The 27,505-nt window shown below is 44.3% G+C and overlaps 1 protein-coding gene across 1 annotated transcript in view; it reads right to left on the reverse strand.

The window, feature by feature from the left end:
- Positions 1 to 499: 499 nt before the first annotated feature.
- TSPAN2 (tetraspanin 2) overlaps positions 500 to 27,505 on the reverse strand; it is a 203,566-nt gene continuing 176,560 nt past the window's right edge. Inside the window, exons 5-8 of the mRNA XM_068265557.1 lie at positions 20,243 to 20,338; positions 17,661 to 17,741; positions 15,442 to 15,525; positions 500 to 796 (exon numbers count right to left, since the gene is read on the reverse strand). Coding sequence (XP_068121658.1) covers positions 731 to 796; positions 15,442 to 15,525; positions 17,661 to 17,741; positions 20,243 to 20,338 — 327 coding nt within the window. The 3' untranslated portion in view covers positions 500 to 730. The remainder of the gene's footprint in view (positions 797 to 15,441; positions 15,526 to 17,660; positions 17,742 to 20,242; positions 20,339 to 27,505) is intronic.

Here is a 27,505-nt window from a genome sequence, read left to right on the forward strand (position 1 = left end):
ATACAATGCTATATGCAATGGCATGCTATGTGACAACGCCTCTAAAAGCAGTAAACCATGAAATGTAATATTTAAAGGGATACTGTAGGGGGGTCAGGGGAAAATGAGCTGAACTTACCCGGGGCTTCTAATGGTCCCCCGTAGACATCCTGTGTTGGCGCAGCCACTCACCGATGCTCCGGCCCCGCCTCCAGTTCACTTCTGGAATTTCTGACTTTAAAGTCAGAAAACCACTGCGCCTGCGTTGCCGTGTCCTCGATCCCACTGATGTCATCTAGAGCGCACAGCGCAGGCCCAGTATGGTCTGTGTCTGCGCAGTACACTCCTGGTGACATCAGCGGGAGCGAGGACACAGGCGTGCAGGCGCAGTGGTTTTCTGACTTTAAAGTCAGAAATTCCAGAAGTGAACTGGAGGCGGGGCCGGAGCATCGGTGAGTGGCTGCGCCAACACAGGATGTCTGCGGGGGACCATTAGAAGCCCCGGGTAAGTTCAGCTCATTTTCCCCCAAACCCCTACAGTATCCCTTTAAAAAGGCCTAAATCACTCAATGTCAGCTCCTCGGGGTCTTGAGATTATATCACATAGCTTACACAAAGCACAACCTATAGTGTTTTGCTTATCATACATTGCTTGGGTAATAAGGCTGTCCAAGCTGACAGGTGTGTCACAGTCCCTGTGCCAGCAGGTAGCTCTATGATCTGTGATGAGAAAGAAGTCACAGACTGTACATTACAGCATATCTGTTGAATTTCGAATGGCACAACAAAGGACCATACTGAAGATCATTCCAAATATCTGCAAAGAAGAGAAATAATCATTTCTATCAAATGGTGAGATGTAGCAAACACATTTTCTGTACATTACACATTGTGGCTTGTTAATATTACAACTATGTGCTAGGGATGCTTGTGGGATGTGCTAGTGAGATGCAAATAAGTGAGTTGATGCAAAATTATGCACATTTATAATGCAAATGCATACAGCTTGAAAATGGACCACTAGAATTCCACCTCAGCTTCATTTAATTGGTCCATTTTCAATCAGCAAAAATGTGCATAATACAGGATTAGCTCAGAGTTACCTGCATCTTATTGTTAGGTGCGGTTCACACTTCCATTAGGTGGCAAACGGAACCGTGAAAACGGATCTAATTACTGGTCGATTGGATCTGTTCTCACTCTGTTTCCCTTCCATTGCTTCTGGTGTATTTCCCCAAATTCCCCCCCCCCCTAGACCCCACCCCCTAAGTGAATTGTGCACCTTAGAATGGCCCGTTTCTTCACTAGTGTGAAGAAACGTTCCATTTTCTCATTGCCCCCAATGCAGCGCTACAGCTTCCATTTCTGTTCCACTCCGCAGTCTGAAAAAATTGGTCCAATAATGGATCATGCGGAACGGATCCCTTCAAATGGACTTTTGTTAACGTATTCATAGGTTAACATCCGTTATGATCCGTTCCCTTCCGATCCGGTAATGGACCGTTTTTTTAAGTGTGAACCAGGCTTAAATACTTACTTTAGGTTACAAAATAAAAATGTGTATCTGTAGATTTTTTTTTACTTATAAAGGAAGATCAAGAAGATCAAGAAGACATAAAGGAAGGGGTGACACCTGTGCAGCATGGTGCAGCTAGGTACAAGTGATCCAAGCAAAGCAGTCTCACCAACTGCCCTGAGCTCCCGCCTCCCCGTTACTCACAGTCTCCGGCCTGGAGATCAGCACGGTGATGGGGAGAGTGGTGCATAGTGACCATGGACGTCTGATGTGAAAGTGATGTCACTCTGCATTTGAAGGGAGTCATGCGGTTACTGTGTGGCGTTCCCCCCTTGGGTTGCCACTGATCTGCAGGTCTGAGACTGAGTAATGGGGACAGGGATTACTGGGAGACAGGGGGAGACCTTTGGCCATAGAATAGAGGGGGGGGGGGGGGGGTGGATACCTATACTAGATCACTTCTTTGGCTTCCTGTGGGGGGCATTTAATATGTGGGGTAATGTTAACTGCATTTTCAAATTAGCATCATGTGTTCTGCATTTCTTATGTGGGGAGGAAACTCGAGCCCACTGCCTTTAAGTTACAGTGTCAATTTACATTTGGCGCTGCCCACATCCCATCATGGCCACACCCATTTTTTACAGTAGTGCACTTTTCTCCTTTTAAACGCACCCCCTAAAAAAAATTGTCTGTAAATAATCAGCACCCAGTACGCCACTTAGTATCAAACCTAAAGTGGGTTTATTATAAAAGGTATCTTAGTAATAATATATGAAAACATCTCTTTTGGGAAAATTTAGGAGAAAGGTTAATAGAATATGGGTCTAGGCATCTATGCAGACTGCTAAATTACCTTAACTTCTAAATATCAAGGAAGAAATGTTTTAAAGTGGACCTGAACTCTTGCACAAGACACAAGGAAAACATAACAGAAATGCATCCTGTATGTATTTAACCTCCTTGCCGGTTATCCTGAGCCGCCCCCCCCCAGACCCCTGCGCAGCCTGGCCAATCAGTGCCAGGCAGCACTGAGGGGTGGATCGGGATTCCCTCTGACGTCCCGACGTCCATCATCCCGCCTCGTTGCCATGGCGACCAGGGAAGCCCTGCAGGAAATCCCGTTCTGAACGGGATTTCCTGCTTACTCTGATCGCCGGAGGCGATCGGAGTGGGTGGGGGGATGCCGCCGCTCAGCGGCTATCATGTAGCGAGCCCTGGGCTCACTACATGATTTGAAAAATAAAAAATGTTAAAAAAGTGCTGCGCTGCTTCCTTGCCGGCGGGAATTGGACCGGCAAGGAGGTTAAAGAGTTTAGCCTGTGTAATTCCTCCTCATTTGTGTTTAATCACAAGTTGTAATTTGATCCCCTACCCCGTGTCACATGACAAGCAGATGAGCTTATTTGAAAGCACAGGCTGTAAACAATATGTCTGCTTCCATGAATCAGGAAGTAGAAACGGGGCAAATTTATTTATTTTAGGATTTGTATCAGCTGTAATAAAGATTTTTTTTTAAAGGTTATTATGCTGTTGTGTATCTTTTGGAGCAGAGAGAAGTTTTGAGTTTAGGTCCACTTTAATGTTTTGGTGTTTGTCACTGTAACGTCAAGTCGTAACTACACTGTAATAAATATAAAATGTATTGTGTGTACTGTATTTGTGTGCTGTGTTTACACAGCTATGTCAAAATGCTTACTACAGCTTCACCAGAGAGACATGTCAGGAAATAATATCTAGACTATTCAGTTAGCAGTCAGAGATGATACAGTATGTACTGCATTTTTACAAGAGGAACTGGATTTATCATAAGCCAGCTGTGTGATATGAAAGCACTACACCTGTTTTCTGGCTTCTCACAGATTAAAATACTGCCACCTGATATGGATGAAGGATCAATGTAGTCACGACACCAGCTTTAAAGGAAACATAATATTAATGGTCCTTATCAGGATCAGTAAGTTACTGCAGTTTAGGAGTTGCAATACATGGCTGGTTTCTCTGTAGATGAAAGACAGCAAAATGAGTCTGACCTCCTATGCAAGCTGTTCACTAGTTATTAGATATTTTCAACTAGTAAGCTATGTGAGTCTGGGAATCACTTCGTTACTTTTCTTGGACACACAACTAAACACAAACAGAGAAGCATGAAGAGTAAGGTTCAATGACCAACACTCATAGATAGGTACCTGGACCAATAATAAGCTTTCACTGTAGCCCAGCCTGTGGTTCCTGTGCCTGGCTTATAATATACTCACTGTACCTCCAGTCTTGTTCCCTTTGCTGCCTCCCAGAGGGGATCAGAAGATCTGTCGGGGCTGTGCAGGGACTTTCTCAGCAAACTTGGTTGAGGCATGTTCCATCTCTGCTCTGCATTTCACTGAAACCAATGGAATTAACACCTCCATTCCTATGCTCATTTTAAGTATATTAATATTAATTGTTGGCAGCAGTGAGTCCACTTTGAACACATCCACATAAGCAGCAGAGAGGGGATTGACTGCATTAGGCCTGGAACCCACTGAAAACCGCAAACGCAAACCGCAACCGCTAGCGTTTTGTCTGAGCGGTTTGCAAGCGGATTCATGCGCGTTTTGGGTTGTGTTTTGCAACATTGTATTTTTTTCCCCAGCGGGTGCCTAGCGTTTTGCGTTTTGCGTTTTTATCCTGATTGGTCCTGTGAATTATTTTTCATTTTGTTACAGTGTGCTGAACCGCAAAACGCTAGCAGAACCGCTCAGTTTAGGTTTTGCTGAGCGTTTCTGCTAGCGTTTCAATACTTTACATTGAAGCGCTAACGCTCCCAAAATGCTGCATGTCCTGCGTTTGCGTTTCTGGGAAACGCAAACGCTCCTGTGGAAGTTGCCCCATCCATTAACATCAGCTGAGCGTTTTGGCAAAACGCTAGCGTATCGCAGCGCTGCCAAAATGCTCAAAAAAACGCTCTTGTGGGTTCCAGCCCTAAATGATGATTAATTCCATGCAATCACCTATGGTGATCATTTTGCAATTGCTTTGCTTATAGTGATTATGTTTGCAATCAGCATGATCTATTTAGTATTATTCTCTGGTGCTGATGTATGCTCCCCTGGTACCTATACGATGGCTGTTTGATTCCCCATGAGGTAGAAACAGATTGTGAGAATATCAGTAAAATGGACATATATGGCCTCAATTCACTAAGCTTAACTCCTGTCTTTAATAACTCTTCAGAGCTGTTTTACAATTATCACAATTAAATCACCATGGTGATAACTGTAAAACAGCTCAGAAGAGTTATTAAAGACAGGAGTTAAGCTTAGTGAATTGAGGCTAGTCTGCTACAATGGTTTTGCAATATTTTTGTCAACAATTTCAGTGGTTCTGCCTCGTCAATCACCCAACCCTAACTGATCCTTATTGTTAAATTTTATTGACACTGAACCTTAACTACCCACCTCCCCCCCACAACTATAACCAATTCTAGATGCCTAATGCAAAACTTTACTCCCTCAACATAAGATATTGTGGGATAATTAACCCTGATCCCCCCCCCCCCCCCAGATATTAATCTCTTTCTACCACTTAACTATGATCACCCTTCCCAGCATTGCCCCACTTTCAACTTCCACCTCGAATGTTAACCTTTTCTGAAGCCTAACCATAACAACTAAAACTAACTTTCCCCTATACCGTACCCAATACTTGCTTTCTGACACATTATCTACCAGACAATTTGACTATATTTTAGCTAGCTACAGTAGTTACGCAATTTACTGGGATATGCAGCTATATCGGAGTGTCGGAGTTAAGCGCATATCCCAGTAACCTAATGCATTGTTGGGGCTGTATACTAGCTAAAACATCAGCATAAAATAAACACACTACTCACCTCTTTTACAAGGTGAACTAGAATCCCCCTACAGTTAAACTCCAGCCTGCACAGCTCCCTTTAGGACCGCAGCATTTTTTACAATTCTGACCCTGTGATCACTAAAGTTGGCTCAGTCGTCTATTGACAACTGAGTTTGTGGTGTTCCATGCGCATGATTTTGATGGTAGCATGAAAAGCCAGTGTAGCTAAGCCACGTCTAAGCAACCATAAACAGTGTAGATTTAACTAAACACAATCTGGAGGAGGTTAATGAATATTAAACCATTAATCATTCAGAAGTTCCCAACCAGCAAGTACTAGTTTCAGTGCAAATATGGACCGCATGCTGCAGCTTTCTGAAACACACATCCGAATCCCTATAGCTGTGTATTGCATGGCTTAGGGATTTGGGCTGCGTCTTCGTAGCAGGAAGGAGGTGCAGAAACAGGAGCCGCTCCTAGTGGAAACCGATCCTTAAGGTGCTCATACACTCGTCAGATTAGCAGCAGATAGATAAGAAATGCATCTGATGATCTATCTGATGTGTTTTTAGAACATTTTTTACCAGGATAGAATTCCAATAGATTTCAGTTTGAAATCTATTGAAATTCGATCTGATGGCATTTTTTTGCCATCAGATTTCCATTAGGGCCAATGCAAAATGATAAGCAATCTCATCAGATCGGCCTAGATTTTCCACCCTGCCAGTTCGATGGAAATCCATCGAAATCGGCCATCGATCAGTCGATTGGCCAACCGATTTGCATCGATTTTGATCGATCGGTCGGCCAGAAAATCGGCTGAGTGTATGGGCCCCTCAAGTGTTGACTTCAAAGTGTCTTGTTGATATGTCTTCAGAACAAAATTTACCAAAATTCAGCAGAAATTCTCCAGACTTCTGCCACAAGTCTAACAGCTTACATGCAAGGTAGGAAAAACCCTAGTTTTTAAATGGCACACTAATTTTTACAATGCTCATTGTCACGGAACAGCCGTGAGAAACGCGGGCGAATTGGAAGGAGCCGCACAGTCCAATTTCTGATCGCTGTCTGGCTAAATTTGTGCAGCCGTTACAGGAATCAGAAATGACATCCCTGGGTTTTTGTTTTTTTTTCTCTTTCCCTCCTTCCACCAAAAGGGCCCTAGCCATCTGCAGAGAGTCCCTGGCTTCAAGCTGTGCTAATGGCCCATCCATTAGGTATAGGTGACAAGCACCATGACAGAAGCAATCTAGAGTGCAAAAACTCAGACACTCTGGCTCCTTCCCCAGCAGGGGAGCCGACATGTGGCTTGCTGCTGCCAGCTTCAAAAAGAACCTCACCTAGGGATGACCTGCTGTCAATCCCAGATGTAGATCATATTCCATAAACTGCTATATGTGTCATATTTTCTGTGTTGCCAGGCTGGCAGACCCTCCAAACTAACAGAGCATGTATGGCCCTGTCTGGCGCTGGTTCTGAGAACATTTCAGAACATTCTGAGGTAAAGACTGTCAGTTAGGCAGTTCGAAAGTGCCCTGATGATACCACAGGGGTCCCACCCCTCATGTTTGGTATCAGGCTGCTGGGTAAATCGAGGCAGACCTGAAAATATTAGTAAATCTGCCCTGACCTGTACGGTTCTGTGAGATAGAGCCCATATGTGGTTAAGACATGATTTCTGGTCCCCAGGACAAGGGGAGGACTCATCTCATGTTCTAAGGGGGAGTGTGGCCCTGCCCTCACTCCCTCCTACTGGATCAGAGGCATAAGAATGGCAGAGGAGACAAACTCAGTGTCCTCCACCCTGAAACATCTTGAACTCATCTGTGCCAGCTTGAGGATATGCTGGCATCCACCTGGTCTGAACTCTGAACTTTGATTGAAACCAAGAACTTTACAAGTTTTCTCACTAAAGGACATCTTTCCAGGAACTAAGTATTTTTTCTCCCTTCTTTTATTTTTGCATACTGGCTATTACTGTTTTAATAATTGTTGATTTTAATAATTGTCTGTATATATTAATTATTTATATTGCTTTCAATAAACCGACGCTATGGTCAGTTGTTGTTCTAGCTACCCTACTATTCAGCACGCACAGAACTGATCCCGGGTCTCTGAAGAGACACTACTATTGGTTGTTGTTGGCTAGACAGAATAGAGTGTGTTTAACCGTTTTTATTCGCAGGACTAGTCAGTCAGCGGGCTCTTCGGGCCCATGGTAACCGAGGTGGTGGCAGTTATACCCTGAATTAGTGTGTATTTTGTAATTACCGTATCTCACAGGCTCCCTTCTGGTTTGTCTGCGGCTAATTCCCAACGGTTCCTGCGCATTGACTGCGACCAGAGTTCGCACGATCCGTGCGCTGGCACCGTTTGGAAGGCTATTTGAGGTCTGACCACTAGGGCCTCCGGTGACACTCATCTTTCTCGTTTACATGTTCTGCCTTTTGCATACATCTGTAAGCAGCATAGCTACTTGCACCCTCCCAATGTAGCACACTCTACATTGATTTCACCTTTCTTACTTTCCTCACCTTCCTTAGCCTCTCCTGAAATCTCTCTCTCCTCTATGCAGCTCTAAAAACCCCAAGGCAACATTTAAATTGCATTCTCAACTGCTGACACGTTCCCTTCTCTTTCTACTTGCAGCTGGTGCTATATCACCTAACCCTGGGCCACAGCCTGTCACCAGGCAATCCTCCCCTACTCACATGCACCCCACATCCATTCCCATACAATTAACCTTATTACCATATCTCACTCCCCCAGTCACCTCCCTCCCATAGCAGGTACCTTATCTGTATGCAACAAACTGGAACATATCCATTACTTATTTATTTATTTTTTATTTCACACGGCCTCACCTTTTTTTGGTATAACTGAAACATGGCTTCTCCCTTCAGACACTGTCTCTCCCACTGCACTCTCATACTGAGGCTTAGGCCTTGTTCACATTACACGCGTTGTCGTCCGTATTTCGGCAACGCGTTCGGGAAGCAGAAACGCACGACATCAGTGGTGCATAGACTGCACTGTCTGATGTTCACACTGCATGCGTTGTGGACTGGGGCGGTCCGCGAACGCATGCTGCACACATTTTTTGCCCAAACACATGGCTGTCCCATTCACTACAGTGAATGGGAATCAGCCACGCAACGCATGCAAACGCAGATGGCGTGCGTTTGTACACGTTGTGGTTCCGATCGCACGGCCATCTGCTTTGGTAATGTGATGGGGCCTTACAGTGTAGGCACACACCCAGACCAGGTAATAAACATGGCAGAGGTGTAGGCATTATTATTTCCCAACACTGTTCATTTAGCCCCCTTCTTCCTGCCCCAGCCTTTTACTTCTCATCCTTCAAAGTTCACTCAATCCGAGTCAATTCCCCCTTTCACTTTCAAATTGCTGTAGTCTATTGTCCCTCAGGTCCAGCCAGTCTTTTCTTACACTGTTTCTCAGCATGGCATCCCCTCTTCCTGTCCACTGACATTCCCGCTTCATCATCCCTCTTGACACTAACAACTCCTGTTTCTCTAAGTTCCTGTCACCACCTCCCTTGACTTCACACTTTTGCTCACCATTGCAACCCATGCAGTCGGCCATGCACTCGACCTACTCTTCACTAGATACTTTTTCCTATTAAACCTTATAAACTCTTTTCTCCCAAGGTCTGATCATAACTTACTAAAATTGTATCACCTCCCATCCATTCTATACACAAACTCCCCTGCATACCTCTTCCGAAACACTCGCAACTTCAACCTCCAGACACTACTAACCTCTCTGCACCCTCTACTCACTCTACCCTTCTTTACTTACCCTGAGCTAACAGCTGCCCATTACAACAATACCTTAACTTCAGCAGTTGATTCTGTGGCTCCCTCCTCAACGGTCTACCGTCACTGGGCTCATCGACAACCCTGTCTCAATGAGGAGATAAACTACTGAAATGGCACTGGTGAAATAGAGATTTGCCCGAGCACTTCAAGAGTTAAAAAGAGGCTCTACATACACTCAGACAGGCCCTCTCAGTAGCCAAACACTCATTCTTTTCCTCCCTACTTTCCTCACAGCCGCACAACCCTAAGCTACTCTTTGCTACTTTCAACTTCCCCAGCCCCCACCTCCCACTCCCTGCATCTCAGCTGAAGAGTTTGTATCTTTCTTAAAGGGCAACTGAAGCGAGAGAGATATAGAGGCTGCCATATTTATTTCCTTTTAAGCAATACCAGTTGCCTGGCTAACCTGCTAATCTTCTGCCTCTAATACTTTTAGCCATAAACCCTGAACAAGCATGCAGCAGATCAGGTGTTTCTGACATTATTGTCAGATCTAAAAGATTAGGTTCATGCTTATTTCTGCCATTATTCAGACACTACTACATCCTAATAGACCAGCAAGCAGGACTGCCATGCAACTGGTATTGTATAAATGGAAATAAATATGGCAGCCTCCATATATTTCTCACTGCAGTTGTCCTTTAAGTGACAAAATCACCTTACTGCTAATTCTCTGTTTGATTAAATCCAATCTGGATTCCGCCCAAGCCACTCAACCCAAAACTACCATACTCAAGGTAACCAATGACCTGGTAACTGCAAAATATAAAGGCCTCTACTCTAGTCTCATCCTCCTAGATCTCTCTTCTGCTTTCGACACAGTGGACCATCCTCTCCTTCTTCAAATCCTCTCATCCATGGGCATTCGGAGTCTTGCTCACTCCTGGCTTTCCTCTTATCTCACAGATAGGACCTTCAAAGTCGCTGAGTCCAGCACCACCTCCTCTCCACTACCCCTCACTGTTGAAATTCCCCAAGGCTCAGTGCCTAGACCTCTCCTTCTCCATCTTCACTAATCTTGGTCAGCTCATCAGTTCCTTTGGTTTCCAATATCACCTATACGTTGATGATGGCCAAATCTACCTTTCGGCTCCTGACTTGGCAACTCTAACAGCTTGTGTTACTGACTGTCTCAATGCTATCTCCACCTTCATGTCCTCTCATTTTCTAAAACTCAAAATGGACAAGAATGAAAGTTATTTTTCCACCCCACCATTCAACACCCCTGCTGTCATCCCAATCTCTGTTGATGGTACTTCCATTACCCCTGTCCCCCAGACATGCTGCCTAGGCGTAATACTGGACTTGACTATCTCATTCAAACCACACATTGACAAACTATCCTCCTCTTGTCGTCTCTCATCTAAAAAACATCTCCACCATCTGCTCTTTTCTCACACAGGACACTACCAAACTTCTTGTGCATGATCTGATTATCTCACACCTAAACTACTGCAACTTTCTGCTCTGTTTGACTCCGTTACTGTCCATCTTGAACTCTGCCGCACAACTCATCCATCTCTCTCCCGCTTCTCCGCCCTAATCCACTTATTTCCAGATACCATCCTACATGACTCCTTTTGATCGAACCCGCCACTCCCCCCCCCCCCCCCCCCAACAACCTTAATTTAACACATCACACACTACCATATTCAGGTGTGAAAACTAACCTCTTCAGGCAAGCGTAGTTCTCTCTCCTAGGACAGACTGGCAACTGACCACTATTTTACCATCTCATACACAGCTTCCCTTCACCTATTGTCCAATCCCTTAACTCTTTAGACTGTAAGGCCGATTGGCCAGAGTTCTCTTTCACTTTTGTCCCTAAAGGTCCGTACACACGCCGGACTTTAGGCAACAACAGGTCCGTCGTTGCCTCCCGCTGGGTGGGCGTGCCAGCGACAGTCCGGCGTGTGTACGCTCTGTCGTCAGACTGATACGGCTGTTTCTGAGCGATCCGCCGGGCGGATCGCTCAGAAACAGCCGTATCAGTCTGACGACAGAGCGTACACATGCCGGACTGTCGCTGGCACGCCCACCCAGCGGGAGGCAACGACGGACCCGTCGTTGCCTAAAGTCCGGCGTGTGTACGGACCTTAATGCTGTGTAATATGTGCATATCTTCCACCATTATGTACAAATCTGTAATTGATTTATTCACTGCGTAAGATGTAATCCAACAATGTCTTGTATTTTTAACTGTAACTGTATTGTTTATATTGTATTGTTATACTTTGTATTCTGTTGTACAGAGCCACAAAAGATGTTGGCACTATTCAAATCAATAATAATAACAATAACTGCAAAGTAAGGCTGGACATAGGCTATAATACAAAGACTGCATGCAGAGGATTAGAATAACATGATCCATAGAATTGAATGGGCAGTGAGTTAACATGCAAAGTTATTCTGCAATGCAACTGAGCATTGTGAACTAGCCCTTAAAGCGGACCTGAACTCAGAACTTCCTCTCTGCTCTAAAAGATACGCAACAGCATAATAACCTTTAAAGAAAAACATTTCTTTGTTACAGTTGATACAAATCCTGAAATAAATCTACAGTGTTTCTACTTCCTGCTTTCATGGAAGCAGACATGTTGTTAACATCCTGTGCTTTTAAATGAGCTAATGTGCCTTATCTGCCGTGGCAGTCAGGTGACAAAGGGGAGAACTTGTGACTAGAACCAAATGAGGGGAAATTAGACAGGCTAAACTCTCTACATAAATACTGGGTGCATTTATCTATGTTTTCCTTCTGTCCTGTGCAAGAGTTCAGGTCCACTTTAATAAGGAAATCTGTCATGTGATGCTTCTGCTTTGTGTACACTCTAGTCCATCAAGGGTGGCACATTGCTTTTTTTAAATTAAAGACTGGCTTTGTGATCTACTACTCACCATCCTTCAACCAGGACTATTAGGCATAGTCAAGCTGCTATTCAACCCCCTTTCACCCAACTTGGAGTCTGCATACATTTCCTGATGGTTCCCCAATTGTCCCCATTGTTACTATATAAGGACATTAAAATCTGATTGTTTGAAGGCAAGCATTGATGCGTACCTCCCATCTTTCTGAGAGGAGAAAATTGTGCAGAATCATCAACTCTCAGGAAGATAGTGTCATATTGCAACAGGATCTGGATAGGATGGCTATATGGGCACATAAATGGCAGATGAAATTCAATGTTGACAAATGTAAAGTCATGCATTTTGGTCGTACCAATGGTCTAGCACCATACAAAATAAATGGGATACAGTTGGGGACATCAAACTTGGAGAAGGACTTAGGAGTACTCATCGACAACAAGTTAAATAATCATACTCAATGCCAAGCCGCTGCAGCTAAAGCGAACAAAATTTTGGGATGCATTAAAAGGGAAATAAAAACTCGAGATGCTAGCATAATATTGCCACTGTTTAACTCTCTAGTAAGGCCACATCTGGAATATGGAATTCAGTTCTGGGCACCACATTACAAAAAAGATATTGCAGTTTTGGAGCAGGTGCAGAGACGAGCTACAAAATTGATACGTGGGATGGAAGGTCTCGCTTACCAAGAAAGGTTAGATAAACTGGGTTTATTTAGTCTAGAGAAAATATGCCTTAGAGGAGATCTAATTAACATGTATAAATAAATCAGAGGGCAATATAATAGCTTGGCGGATGAGCTTTTTGTCCCTAGGCCTTCTCAAAGGACTAGAGGACATGATCTGCGCATGGAGGAAAAACGTTTTAGCCATTTATTTAGGAAAGGGTTCTTTACAGTAAGAGTGAGTAAGATGTGGAATGCATTGCCACAGGAAGTCGTTATGGCAAACTCCTTACCTGCATTTAAAGGGGGCTTAGATGCTTTCCTTGCGTTGAAAGACATCCATGGCTACAATTACTAGGTTATGCCTAATGATGTTGATCCAGGGATTTTATCTGATTGCCATCTGGAGTCAGGAAGGAAATTTTCCCTTTTGGGGCTAATTTGACCATGCCTTGTGGGGTTTTTTTCGCCTTCCTCTGGATCAACAGGGGTATGTGGGGGACGGGCTGGAGTTGTACTTTGTACTGGTTGAACTCGATGGACGTATGTCTTTTTTCAACCAAAATAACTATGTAACTATGTAACCTATTTGGGCAAACCACCTTACCCCCAGGAACGTCTTCATCACATTTCCAGAGGTATATTATAGAAATTCAAGAGTAGAGGACACTTTTCATACCGAACTGAGCTTTTCATCCTTCCCTTCCTTCCTTTATGTTAGTATTTGGAGGTATGCAAAGTAATAATTTAAAATTCATGAGATACATGTTATGAGTCAACCATACTACAGGCACTAGTAGCTAAACATATTTATTTGTTTAGATCAGTCCAAAAAGAGGGAATTTAAAGAGGAAAAAAGAGCAGGGGAATTTGCTTACAAAGGAAGGACTGTCCCTTCAAAGCAGTGACAGTTATGAGTTTGTGAATCAGATAGTAAGCATTATAGGTTTTTGCTTGAGTTGCCATTTCGTTTTTGCTCTGTAGGTGTCAGCATAGTCACAAACAAACTCAGTATTACAGTTCATAACACTGCAGAAATGTATTTATTCAAGTATTTACCGTATATAGCGCCGACATATTACGCAATGCTCTACAGAGTATATTGTCTTGTCACTAACTGTCCCTCAGAGGGGCTCACAACCTATTCCCTACCAAAGTCTAATGTCTATGTATGTATCATTTAGTGCATGTATCATAGTCTAGGGTCAATTTAGGGGGAAGCCAATTAACTTATTTGTATGTTTTTGGGATGTGAGAGTAAACCAGAGAGCCTGGAGGAAACCCACACAGACATACAGAGAAATACAAACTCTGTGCAGATGTTGACCTGGCTGGGATTCGAACTGGGAACCCATCGCTGCAAGGCGAGAGAAATTCAGTATTCCTCCTCTTATGATTGTCAGGTGTGACTCAGAGATACTGCCGAAAGCTAGATCAGGTGACAATTGGCATTTTTTTTTTAAAGATAGCAGCCACAATATTTGACTCAGTTCAGTTTATGTGGATGAATTTGTAATATCTTTTCATTTGTAGAATTAAGTTTATGCAACAATATTGTGGTGAAAGTATTATTAGTACCCCTTGTCTTTTGGGCTATAAACAAGGCCGGATTTATACTTTTTTCATCCCTAGGCAAAGTATATTGGGGCTCCCCTACCAAGTGCAGCAGCGCCCCTCCCATTTCATGTGCCGCCCCCTCTTCCATGTATACGATCCCTGTACTGCAGACCCTCCCTTTCATGCAAAGCTCTCTTGGACATGAGCTTCAATTTTTATGTATTGCTCCCTATTTGCAGCCTTCTCTTTCATATGTAGCAAACCCTCTTTCATGCTTACGTGCCCCTTGGGCTGCAGCCGCCCAAGGCATGGGTCTTGGTGGCCTTTCCGGAAATCCACCCCTGGCTATAAAGTGCCCGGCTGTCACAAAGCAGTCCTTTGGAAATTAGCTGGGACAGCCCAGCAAAAAATCCAAATCTATAATTATTGTTTTTTGGCCACTACTATGTAGGATTCCAGTGAACAGAATAATTTTACATTTTCCAAAATCTATGAGGAATGCTTTTAGGTTATGGCAGTGCTTAGTTTCCTGTAGCTGGCAAATAATCTACCAGTGCTGGGGGCCTCTACTCTCATACCACCTTACTGGCAAGTACCAAGGCCACAACTCGAGATGAGGTAAGCTAGAACCTTCCATGGAAATTTCAAGTGTGTGGTCTCCCTCAGATGATGCACCACTGTGCATATAGTGGGGGCACTGTAGGGGTTACTCAAAGAGTAGCGACTCGAGTATAAGCCAAGACCCCCACTTATGGGCCACTTTCTTGGCCCAAAAATTAGGCTTATACTCGAGTATATACAGTACATTATTCAGTATGACTTTTACTTCTAAATACAACTGCAGGAGAATGCTCCTGTGCTGCTTCAATGTAATGCCCTGTTTCAGGAGAAGACAAAAAGTATACGGTGGAATGGACAGGATTTTCAGCAGCCCAATTCCGTTTTCTTCCTGATAGCTCCCTTAAGAAGCCTGAATGGGGGTCACTACTTCTACAGGAACATGCATAACCTTTATATTTATATTTCATGTTCATTTGTAATATTTCTTTAGTATTTTATATATCCTGTTCAAAAAATGTACAAAAAAGGAAGTTCATCATAATGACTGATTTTTCTTTGCATAAAACAAATGTCAAGGTAGTGACAGAGTTATAAAATAATACAACTCTTATGTGCAAGCCACTTACCGTTATTCCAGCTGTGGCCACTGCCAGTATTCCAACTATCTGGAAATTGTTATGTAAAACCTTCTCAATCTCTACCAAGCAGTTCTAAAAATGTGAGATATAAACTTATTTTATTATCATAGTTATGGAAATGTGTCATTAGTGATATGAGGGGAAAAAAACATATGAATGGGCCTGCCACAAAAAGTAATGAGTTTTAAAATCATGTTTACATAGGACTCCACTTGTATGGCTAATTTGCCCCGAGAAATACACTGCATTGAAGGTAGCATACTACATTCATTCCAGTAAAATGAAAGTGATAGGAAGTGTCCTCCTGCAGCTATCTTTGTCAAATCTGCTATTACTTTTCAATTTTAGCACAAGTTTAACTTTAACTGCTTTACTGGGGTAATACGGAAGGTTGCGTAGTTAATTAATTCCAAAAATACCCCCCCCCCCCCCCCAAAAAAAAAAGAAAAACAGACACTCACATAAGGAGATGGAAGGTTCTGGGTCCTGTAGAGCCTTCCTGTTCCTCCTATGGTCCCCACGTTCCAGCGCTGGCTCCCTCGTTAGCAGTCTCTGACGATAAACCAGAGATTGCTCTCTTCGGTTGCAGGAGGCTTCGGAAGTCCAAGTGCTCCTGAAGACAGGCCTCTCCTGCGCATGAGCGAACAGGCTCTCTCGCACAGAGCGGACCATCTTGGGAGCTTTTGGGCTTCCGAAGACTTCCAAAGTCTCTCCCCCCTCCCCCCGCAGCTGCAGAGAGCAGTCTCCAACCCATCGGTCGGAGACTGCTAAAGGAGGTTCCAGCTCTGGAACCGCAGAGCCAGGAGAAGAATGGGAAGGCTCTATAGGACCCAGAGTCTTCCCTCTCCTTAGGTGAGTATCTGTTTTTTGGGGGTAGAGATTTCACTTCAGACTCCCTTTACGGGGTGTATTTTAAAAATAGTTTTTTTTACTGAAATAATTAAATTTGATAATCGATTGATCACAAGACTTTCCTCATTGTTTTGACACTGATAATTTTTTTTAGTAACCCCTGCCCACTGTGCAGTTGGCACAGCTTGAAAAGCTTCCTAAAACAATAGAAGATGGAAAAACTGAAGTTAAATGCGTGTATCTAATTTGTGTTCAAAAGAGCTGCTATATTGACGTTACTGGTAGCTGACCCTCTACACCACTGCCAGTGCATTTCAAGGTTCAGAGGGCCACTACTCTCCGTAGTGGTAATCAGAGTTAATGGTGGAGTGCAGAGAGTTAACTTCGCTTTTAAATTACATGGTCACACCTCCTCTTGGCACCTGCTGTCAGACCAGGGATACGTTGTCGACGTTGGTGAGCTTAAGCACTAATTGCATCTAAAATCCCTGTTTTTATGCAGAGTTCCTGTCTTATTACAGAGATTAGCTCTTCAGTGGATGCTGTATATGTTTAGTTCCTGTTTTTGAGTAAAAGTGAGCAGACAGTGCATGTTGTACAGTCCCTATTTTTATGCAAAGAATAGTGTAATCTATAACATGGTGGGGTGCAGAGGGTTAACTTCACTTTTCTATGTAATCAGAGTAAAGCCTGGTACACACCTTCAATTTTGATTGACCAATGTTTGGCAAATTTTACCACCTCCATGTATTATGAGAGCTTACCAACGAAATCCGCTCTTCTCTATGGGGAGGATCGTACATGACGTCATAATGTCATGCGCAGACCCGATCCTCCCCATAGAAAAGATCGGAGCTGTCTGGGGAGGCTGTGGTGATTGCTGGATCATGGCTGGGTAGGGGGGGAGGGGAGGGGGTTTAGCGGCCACCTATTCTAGCTTGCCTAGTGCTAGCTAATATGTACTGATCTCATGTAATCTAATAGTTTTATAGCAGGGGACTCCTGAGGCAGTTAAAACCTCTACAGTGTTGGGTATACCGCTCAGGAGGTTAAAGAATACCAGTTGCCTGGCAGGCCGCAGTCCTGCTGTTCTGTTTGGCTGCAGTAGCACCTGTATCACACACCTGAAACAAGCACGTAGCTAATCCAGTCAAACTTCAGTCAGAAACATCTGATCTGCATGCTTGTTCAGGGTATATGGCAAAAAATATTAGAGGCTGAAGATCAGCAGAACAGCCAGGCAATCTGCATTGTTTAAATGGAAATACATGTGGCAGTCTCCATATCCCCCTCACTTCAGGTGTGCGTTTAGAATGTAAGCTACAGCTATAACAAAACATGTGTGCAATACATACCTTGTGTTCTTTATGTTCCTCCAAGCACAAGCTGCTCACTTGCTGAACACTCTGGGGGTTATCATTACCACAACACTTTACCTACAAAACAAGAGAAATGCAAACTGCATTAATAACAATGCTTGCCTGGTGATGCAAAGACCGTATTTTTAGGCAATAAGACACACTTTTACCCCCTCAAAAATGGGGAGAAAAAGTTCCTGCATCTTATATGCCAAATACAGCGAGTCCCCGACTTATGAATGCCCACTGATATGAACTGCTGACCCACCACAAATTCGGGGACTCCCTGTTTTGACCCTGTGTCCTCCTCTGCTCCCCCCATGTCTCTTCCGCATAAATGTAAGTATTGGCAGCGCAGCTCACCTCATTTAGCAGCTCCAGTGGTGATCAGAGACCTCTCCTTCACTGTTTCCTTAGTGCTGGCTTTTGATGATGACGCGATCAGCAGAAGCCAGCACTAAGGGAATCCGCGATAATCTCGTGCAGGCAAATACATTCTCCTTATAGCCTGTGGTGGTAACACATCTGCCCCGGTCTCCAGCCAGACCACAGCGGCCATTGAAGTAGACACTACAATGTCCGGTCTCACTGGCCGCATGTGATCTGCCAGAAGTGGGAACACAGCCTAGTAGAGTGCTCTACCCTCATGCAGAGTGGCTCACCTTATCAAACTGCTGACAGTGTCAATATTGCCCAATCAGCTTTCAGGCATGCCAATGGATCAATCCACTAGGTAATACAATTTGAAATGTGATAGTAACTTCTGTGAGTGGGACATTGTTCAAGGGTCCAATGAGGAAACTGTCAAAGCTCTACAGATGATTCCAAGGCTGAATGTCCTTATTTATAAATCACAGGCTGGTTGCACCCAAAGGTAAGTTAGGATTTTTTTTTTCAGGAAAATAAAGCATGCAGTGACCTAATATGTTTCCTGATCACAATTGGAATGGCTTTTTGGACTGATCCACTGACATGCCTGAAAGCTGATTAGTCAATACTGACACTGTCAGCAATTTGATAAGGTGAGCCACTCTGAACACTCTACTCTAGGAGCACTTGTTTTTTCTTTTCTTTACACAGTTCTTTAGCCATTTGTTGGTGTCCAATGAAAGAACAACTAAATTCTTGTGCTCTTTTATCCTCATCTAGCCCAGTGTGGCTTAAAGAGAATCTGTACTCTAAAATTCTTACAATAAAAAGCATACCATTCTATTCATTATGTTCTCCTGGGCTCATTTGTGCTGTTTCTGCCACTCCCTGCTGCGATCCTGGATTGTAATTGCCAGTTTTAGGCAGTGTTTACAAACAAAAGACATGGCTGATACCAGAATGTGATAGGCTGAGAGGAGCTCAGTCTGTGACTCACACAGAGCCTGCAGGGGGCGTGGAGAGGGTGTGTATAGCTTCTATCCTACCACAAGCAGACCAGCCCATTCCTGCCTGAGTGCCTGAGCCCGAAAAAGACGTCAGAGGAAAGAAGATTAGATTATATAACAGAGATAATACAGCCGCTGTGCAACTAGGAAAGGCTGTAGTAAGACAGACCACATTAGAACAGGTATAGGAACTTATAGGATAGAAGAAATAAGGCTGAACATTTTGTTACAGAGTCTCTTTAAGTGAGCCCCCATCGCCTTCCCCATTGACCAGATTAGGGTTTAATTTTTTAGTATTGCCAGACATTGAGCAGTTAGGCACAAAGGGTTACTTTGCCCTCTCTGAAGGAATGGCTAATTAAGGTTGACTATATTTATTCCATGGAGGAATTGCGGGGCTGTGAAACTAGGTAGGATACAGAAATTCACAATTACTTAGGCACAGTGGATGGATTTTAAGGATTTGGAAGAGTATGATACCCTAATGGCCCAGGATTAGTCAGATACCTTTCCTTTCTGAATTGCTTGAGTTGGGCTGGTCTTCCTGTGGGAGCATGAGTGTTGAGCGCACCCACAGTCCTTCTTATTGAGGGAGTTTTTGACAATCCCAAAAGTCTCTTTCTTCTTTTTACAGATGACCAGTGAATGTGGTTCTGTCGAAATTATCTTTTTGTTGTAAATGACCCTATGACCACTGCAATGTTGTGAGCCTTTGAGTGTCGTATGGGCTCCATTTCTTGAGGCTGGGTCAGGATCCTTTCACACATGGCACTGATATTCATATTGCACAATGTAGGAAGCCTGTTATTTATGCCGTGGTGGAAGGGTTCCTACACACTAAATCTTGAGGGTGATGATATGGTTATGCTATGTTTGTCATTTTGGTTTTTCATTATGCACATTGGATTTCTGGCTATTGGCTTTTCTAGTATTGTTTTTTCATGATGCTTTATTGCCTAGTATTCTGAGCTTTAGCCCATACAGTATTATACTTCTTTATGCAAAGAGTTTTTTTCCTTATGTTTATCTTTACTTGTTTTACTACTAATTTATTGAGATTTGTTAACTTATGTCCTTATAAATTGTACTGTACTGTATTGTGGTGTTTTCCTATTTCTTGCCAAATGTGCTGTTCAATGTTGTTTTTCCTTATCTTTCAATAACCATTTTTTATGGGGAAAAAACAAAACATCTAATACTCACCCAAGAATGAAATTCATGTAGCGTTTCATTCCCCCCTTCATTTTTCACATATTTGTCATAGGCTGTAGAGTATAACTTCTGTACTTCTGTTATAGTCTGTCAAGAGATCAAGAACATCGTATCTAACAGCTAGACTGTTTAATTGTATCACTTATGGATAATGTAAGAGTAATTATTAACCTAATGAATGTCCACAGTAAATCCAGGGTTACATGGGCAATTTTAATTGTTCATAATCAAGAGCTTTAACATCTTATTTTCAACAATGAGCCTCTTGATTAATTCATTTTGCTTATGAAGCTCAGATTTAAAGGGACTCTGAGCACCTCTCATGGGTATGCCTACAGACTCCGACCAGTACTGCAATGTACTTAAAGATGCATACCTTATTATGCAGCTTGTGCTTTCCTCTTTCATCTGATGCATGAATCGCCATTCTACACCAAATAGTTTTCGTTCGATTTCAATTTAAACATTGCGGCTGCCATCTTAACTATACCTATAACTTATAACTTCTGGGTCACCCCTGTCTGCTCTGTTAGAGAAGTGCATCACTGAATGAAGCAGGAAGAGGAAGTGACATGCATGGCCATTGCAAGAGGCTCCTCCAGAGTGGTCATAGCACGACTTTGTTGGAAGTCGTCTGGCTTAAAGGCATACCCATGAGAGGTGCTCGGAGTCCCTTTAACCTCCTTGCCGGTCTAAAAAATCCGGCAAGGAGGCAGCGCCGCACATTTTTTTAATTTTTTTTTTTTAAATCATGTAGCGAGCCAAGGGCTCGCTACATGATAGCCGCTAAGCGGCGGCATCCCCCCACCCACTCCGATCGCCTTCGGCGATCAGAGTATGCAGGGAATCCCGTTGAGAACGGGATTTCCTGCAGGGCTTCCCCGGTCGCCATGGCGACGGGGCGGGATGACGTCACCGACGTCATGGACGTCGGGACGTCATAGGGAATCCCGATCCGCCCCTCAACGCTGCCTGGCACTGATTGGCCAGGCAGCGCAGGGCTCTGGGGCGGGGGGGAGCGACTCGGCGCGGCGGATTGCGGCGGATTGGTGGCGAGCGGCGGCGATCGGAAGTTACAAGCAGCTAGCAAAGTGCTAGCTGCTTGTAACAAAAAAAAAATATGCAAATCGGCCCAGCGGGGCCTGAGATATCCTCCTGCGCAGGTTACCCCGAGCTGAGCTCGGGATAACCGGCAAGGAGGTTAAAGGACTGGAAAAAAAAATTCAGAGATGAAATCTCCCTTTCCTGCTACTGACAGTAGTTGTGAGGCCTGTGACCCACTAGCAGCTCTTTTCTAAGCCCTTGTGATTTGAAAAGCTCTTGCTAATGTCATACTATGGGGATTTAAGAAAAAAAATCATATCGCCATGTGGGATCACACACATAGGATTATATTAGCAGGAACTTTTTAAATCACAAGCGCTTAGAAAAGGCGTAGAAAAGCGAAGCTAGTGGGTTCCAGGCCTGAGAGACTGTTAGTAGATTTACTTCATGAAGTTAGACCTGTTGCAGGAGATAAACTGCTGGAGATCAAGAGATCTGACTCCTTGTAGGCATTTTCCTAATTTGTGATATGCTGATTGTAAAAGAAGCAGTTGGAAATAAAGAGTTTCTGTAAATCTCTTCAGACTGACTTATAGAGTGGTAAGCAGCATTTTCTCAAATGGCATTTTTTTAATTGATCCATTTATAAAAGTGGTCATAAGGTTAAAGTAACAACATTTTTCAGAGTAGCAAACATTTTGGACATTTCTGTAGTTTATCACTTATCTAGAATCACATGTGTTATATATTACAATTAGAGATGGCTCGAACCTCCGATTTTCGGTTCGCGAACCTCGAAGGCGAACTTCTGCAAAAGTTTGGTTCGCGCAAACTTTTGCGAACCACAATAGACTTCAATGGGGAGGCGAACTTTGAAAACTAGGAACATTTATGCTGGCCAGAAAAGTGATGGCAAAAATGTTTCAAGGGGTCTAACATCTGAGTTTTTGCATGGAGGAGTGGGATACACGCCAAAGGTCCCGTCGAAAAATCTGGATTTGACGCAAAGCAGTGTTTTAAGGGCAGTAATCACATTGCATGCTAAATTGGAGGCCTAAAGTGCTTTAAAACTATGGGCTTGATTCACAAAGCCGTGCTAACTGTTTAGCACGGGTGTGCTAAACAGTTAGCACGTGAAGTGACGTTCGCAGACTTTTGCACGCGCAAAGTGCCGCAATTCGTGCGATAGCGTACTTTTGCACGTGCAAAAGTCCGCGAATGGCACTTCACGTGCTAACTGTTTAGCACACCTGTGCTAAACAGTTAGCACGGCTTTGTGAATCAAGCCCTTAGACTCTGCACTCTAAGGGTTTCTCTCACCTCAGTGGTGTGATCAACAGAGCACCACCGTAACAGAAGCAACAACCTTATTATCTTGGGTGTGCCCTCCCCCCCCCCCCCCCCTGAGACACTCATATAGCCGTCGGTCATTGCTTCATTGTGATACGCAAGCCCCTTCACCGCAGCAAGGTGACAATCACGAAGAGGAATTGACACATGTACATGCCATACAGAGAGAACAGATGGCATTGCTCTGATCTAAGGCAGATGCACTAAACAATTTCCAAACCGCTAATCCCCCCTGGGGTGATGGCACTATGGTGGCATCAGCAACTGACGTTGAAGGGCATGGTGGCTGGCTGTACATAGGTGGCGATACATGGCGCCGGACACTGCCACCAGCTGTTTCTGATGACGAGCTCCCCCTGCTTCTTTCAGCAACTCGTCTTCTCCAACTCCTCTCTGACTCCCCCTCTGAACTGTCCCCTTGGTCATCTTGTCTCTTAGGAACCCACGTGGCATCCGTATCACCATAATCATGATGAGACAAGATGACCAAGGGGACAGTTCAGAGGGTTAAGCAAGGTACACCACCTCATATGTCTGAGTTAGGCAACACTATGGATGATAATCATCCTACCCAGCTTTGCTTGCCTCAGACACCTCATAAACTGCACCAATAGCAGGTACTTAATCGTCCTCCTCCTCACACGTTACGTCCATAGTGTCGCCTAACTCAGACATATGAGGTGGTGTAACTTGCTTAGCGCCTTCATCTTGTTAACAATAATGCCTGTGAATCAGTTAATTCCCCACCAAATAACTCCTGCGAAGTGTCAAATGCAGTGGATGTGGTGCTTGTAGTTGCCCTGGTGGAAGATGAGGTGTTCTGTGTTAAATAGTCACCCTGGTCATCTCAAAAACGGAATCCCGTATGGTCAGTTTCTGCGCCTGCGCAGAAACTGTACACTAGAGAGTGACTTTGGTAGGGAAGCCTTGGACATGTATGATCGTTTCCGGGAGCGGGGGTACCGACATGATGTGCTCTGCACCGGCTTTGACAGAGCCAGATTGCGAGCAAGGGACGAGTTGTTGGCTGGTAACACAGGCCGCCCTAGAGGCAGGCATGATAAAAAGTCTGAACCCCCCAGATTTATAACACCATATAATGCCAACTGGAGGAAAATCCAGGAGATCCTGTCCAAATTTTGGCCAATACTGCAGACCGATCCCGATCTGAAGGGAATTGTTGGTGAACGCCCTTTGCTTGTAGCAAGGCGCGCACCCAACTTGAAGGATGTTTTGGTAGCTTCACAATACGTCCCTACAGTAACGACCAATTGGTTAGGCCGTAGCAAAACTGTGGGAATGTTTAGATGTGGAAAGTGTGTTGCGTGTGAAGTAATGGTGCAAGCCAAAATCTTCCATGATGCATCGGGTAGGAAACAATGGTAGATCAAGAGTTTTATCAATTGTGATAGTGAATGGGTCATTTATCGGTTAGAGTGCCCATGTCACAAGATATATGTAGGATTAACTACCCGCAAGCTAAAAACACGTATTATGGAACACATATCCAATATCAACAGTGGCCTCCAGGACAATGGACAATACAAGAGTTCTGTTGCAGAACATTTCTACCAGGAACATGATGGCGACCCAAGAGGCTTGAAAGCAATGGGGATTGTGTCAATCCCAATGAATAGGAGAGGGGGAGACAGATTAAAACTATTGAAGCAGCAAGAAAGCCGGTGGATTTACCTTCTGGGGGCCATGGGGTCAGCAGGACTCAATTGTGAACTGAGTTATGCCCCATTTCTGCCCTAACCGGTGACGACCTTCACACTGCTAATGTGGGATGCCATCTGTGTTTGGAAAGGGGAAAAAGGGAGAGGGGGCTGAGATACTCCAATTGTGGACTTTTTTAGCTGGCGGAAGAAGTATAAGGTGAACAATCCAAAGCATGGAAACGAGCTGTGTCCCAATAAGGAAAATAAGACATTCATACGCTTATACCTAATCTCCTTCCTTGAACTCACCTTCTTTCTATGGGTGTATATGAGGGCATCGTGAAAAGGAGCAATATGTGATCCAAAACGCGGAAAAGACGCCGCTTGGACGCGGATCTGAAACTATAGCTGGTGTATATGAGTAGCCATGGTTACCATCAGCAGCGTGTGGCGGTGTTGAGGTGGTGCGCATAGACTACCGCATGTACGCGGAATGATGACGCACTGAAGGACTCCCCGCCCCGTAACAGATGGGTAGAAAAGACAGAGAGTGAAGCCAATGGCAAGCCACGTACACCCTGACGAAGCTCGCAAGTGGGCGGGCGCAACGCGTCGGTGGGCGGGTCTGAATCACGTGACCTGGAGCGCTCCTCACCGCTGCAACAACTATAGCAGGACACGGCATCAGTGCGCGTTCCCCGCCATACAGCAACCAAGCAGAGCGGGTTGAGCAGACGCCTGAGAGCCCACGCTGTCCGACGATCCTTACCTGGTGGTGAACAGTTCAAATGACATCGCAGTGACGGTAACTGAGCGACTGAATTACCTATGGTGAGATTATCTGGACTCTGTTATAACTAGCTTGCAAGCTGAAGAGGAATCCGACTGCCCTCCATTACTAAGCACATACAAACTCTCTCCCCCTCTCTGAAGATACGGCCTAATTGGTACCGGTACCGTTAGGGGTGTTTGAGTGTGTGGCGTGTGATGAAGGTGCGGATGGTGTTGTGCTCTAAACAGGTTACTTTTAATTGATTTTAATTTTGCTACACTCAAATGGATTTTGTGTCACAATAAAGCTAATTTTCTATTTTTTCATATACCTATGATCTCTCCCATTTTTTTGCATATATTACTATACATCATATTTTTGATGGGGCTGATCCCTCGCAATGAGGTGCGGGTATCATAATTTAAGGTGGCTGTTGAGATAGGCAAGTTTATTTATGGTTTTTTAAATAGTCAACCATGTCTTGACAATCTTGGGAGTTGATGGGATGTGCCTTCTTCTGAGCACTGTACTTTGGTCCAGGGCAGCACGAAATCACATCAGCATGACCTTGAACAGACCTGCTGGGTGGCCTGCCTCTGGGTCTGCCCCTGCCTCTACCTGTTTTGTCCATATCGGGGTGATGAAGTGAAAGGTATGCACTGACTTGACTAATACAATTTGCAGTCACACAGGTGCAGTGAAAGGTATGCAGTGACTGGTATTACAATACAATGTGCAGCTGTCACACAGGTGCAGTTAACAGGTATGCACGGTGTGGTATATTACACAGTGTGCGGTCGTCACACAGGTACTGTGAACAATTATGCAATGAGTGGTATTACAAATGTGCAGCTGTCACACACACACACACACAGGTACCGTGAACAGGTGCAGTGACACTGTGTGCACTCACGTAGGTAGGTGGGTGCACTGAACAACAGGTAGGTATATGCAGTGATAGGTATTACAAATGTACAGCTGTCACACACACACAGGTACCGAACAGGTACGGTGACACTGGGTGCACTCACATAGGTAGGTGGGTACACTGAACAACAGGTAGGTATATGCAGTGATGGGTATTACAAATGTGTACCTGTCACACACACACACAGGTATAGAACAGGTTCAGTGACACTGCGTGCGCTCACGTAGGTAGGTGGGTGCACTGTGAACAACAGGTAGGTATATGCAGTGATGGGTATTGCAAATGTACAGCTGTCACACACACACAGGTACCGAACAGGTACAGTGACACTGCATGCGCTCACGTAGGTAGGTGGGTGCACTGGGAACAGGTAGGTATATGCAGTGATGGGTATTACAAATGTGCACCTGTCACACACACACACAGGTACTGAACAGGTACAGTGACACTGCGTGCGCTCACGTAGGTAGGTGGGTGCACTGGGAACAGGTAGGTATATGCAGTGATGGGTATTACAAATGTACAGCTGTCACACACACATGTAGTCACTGAATGTGCTGGGCTTGGCAGTGGCACAGTAGCAATTACCAAGGGGCCAAAGTCCAGCAGCTAAGACTGACTGACAGGGCTGTATATGCAACACAAGTGTCTGTGGGACACACACACACAAAAAAAAATAGATCACAAGAACAACATCAGCTCTCAAAAGAGCTGTTGAGGATGAGGAGTGCTTTTTAGCAATAAGAATCAGCAAGAAAGAGTAACCTAACAAGCCTAACTAAGCTTTCCCTAATGTCTCTGCATCACCTTTACCTTCTCTAATTACTACAGCCACACGAGTGAGTGAAATGGGTGATGCTGCCTGCTTTTTATAAGGGGGGTGGGGCTCCAGGAGGGAGTGTAGGCTGATTGGCTACCCTGTGCCTGCTGACTGAGATGTATAGGGTCAAAGCTGACCCTAATGATGTAGTATAGGGGGTGGGTCGAACCACCATAAAGTTTGCATTTGTTTGCGACCGCGAACCACAGAAGTTTGCGCAAATAAGTTCGCATGCGAACCGTTCGGACCATCTCTAATTACAATGCAGTGCTTTGTCTTAACCCATAACGAGGAACTAAAAATCCTGCCTAAAAACAAAGGCTACTTTAATGTTTATAGACAAAAGTTGGGAAACCCAACGCAATGCAAATATGTCAGTGTAAAAGGGGCTTTGGCCAGTAATGAATCCCTTAAAGGGCCTTTGAGATCAAATAGCTGTTTTTTCCACCATGAAGTCAGTTCAATTTTGCCGCTCGATCCACCACTTGATTCTCTTATCTTCCACTCATTTTTCTTATCTTTTTCCATTCACTTCTATGAGAAATCGATTGAACGTGAGATCGGGCATGCCGGAAATTATCTATTGAACCATCTCTCTGCTTGAAAAAGGCATGGTGTATTCCCAGCATTAGTGTGATCTCTAAAGCACAGCCTACCCTGTGCTTTAGCTACACAAAAC

This window comes from Hyperolius riggenbachi, chromosome 2 (assembly GCF_040937935.1).
Source record: "Hyperolius riggenbachi isolate aHypRig1 chromosome 2, aHypRig1.pri, whole genome shotgun sequence".
In the NCBI taxonomy this organism is placed as follows: domain Eukaryota; kingdom Metazoa; phylum Chordata; class Amphibia; order Anura; family Hyperoliidae; genus Hyperolius; species Hyperolius riggenbachi.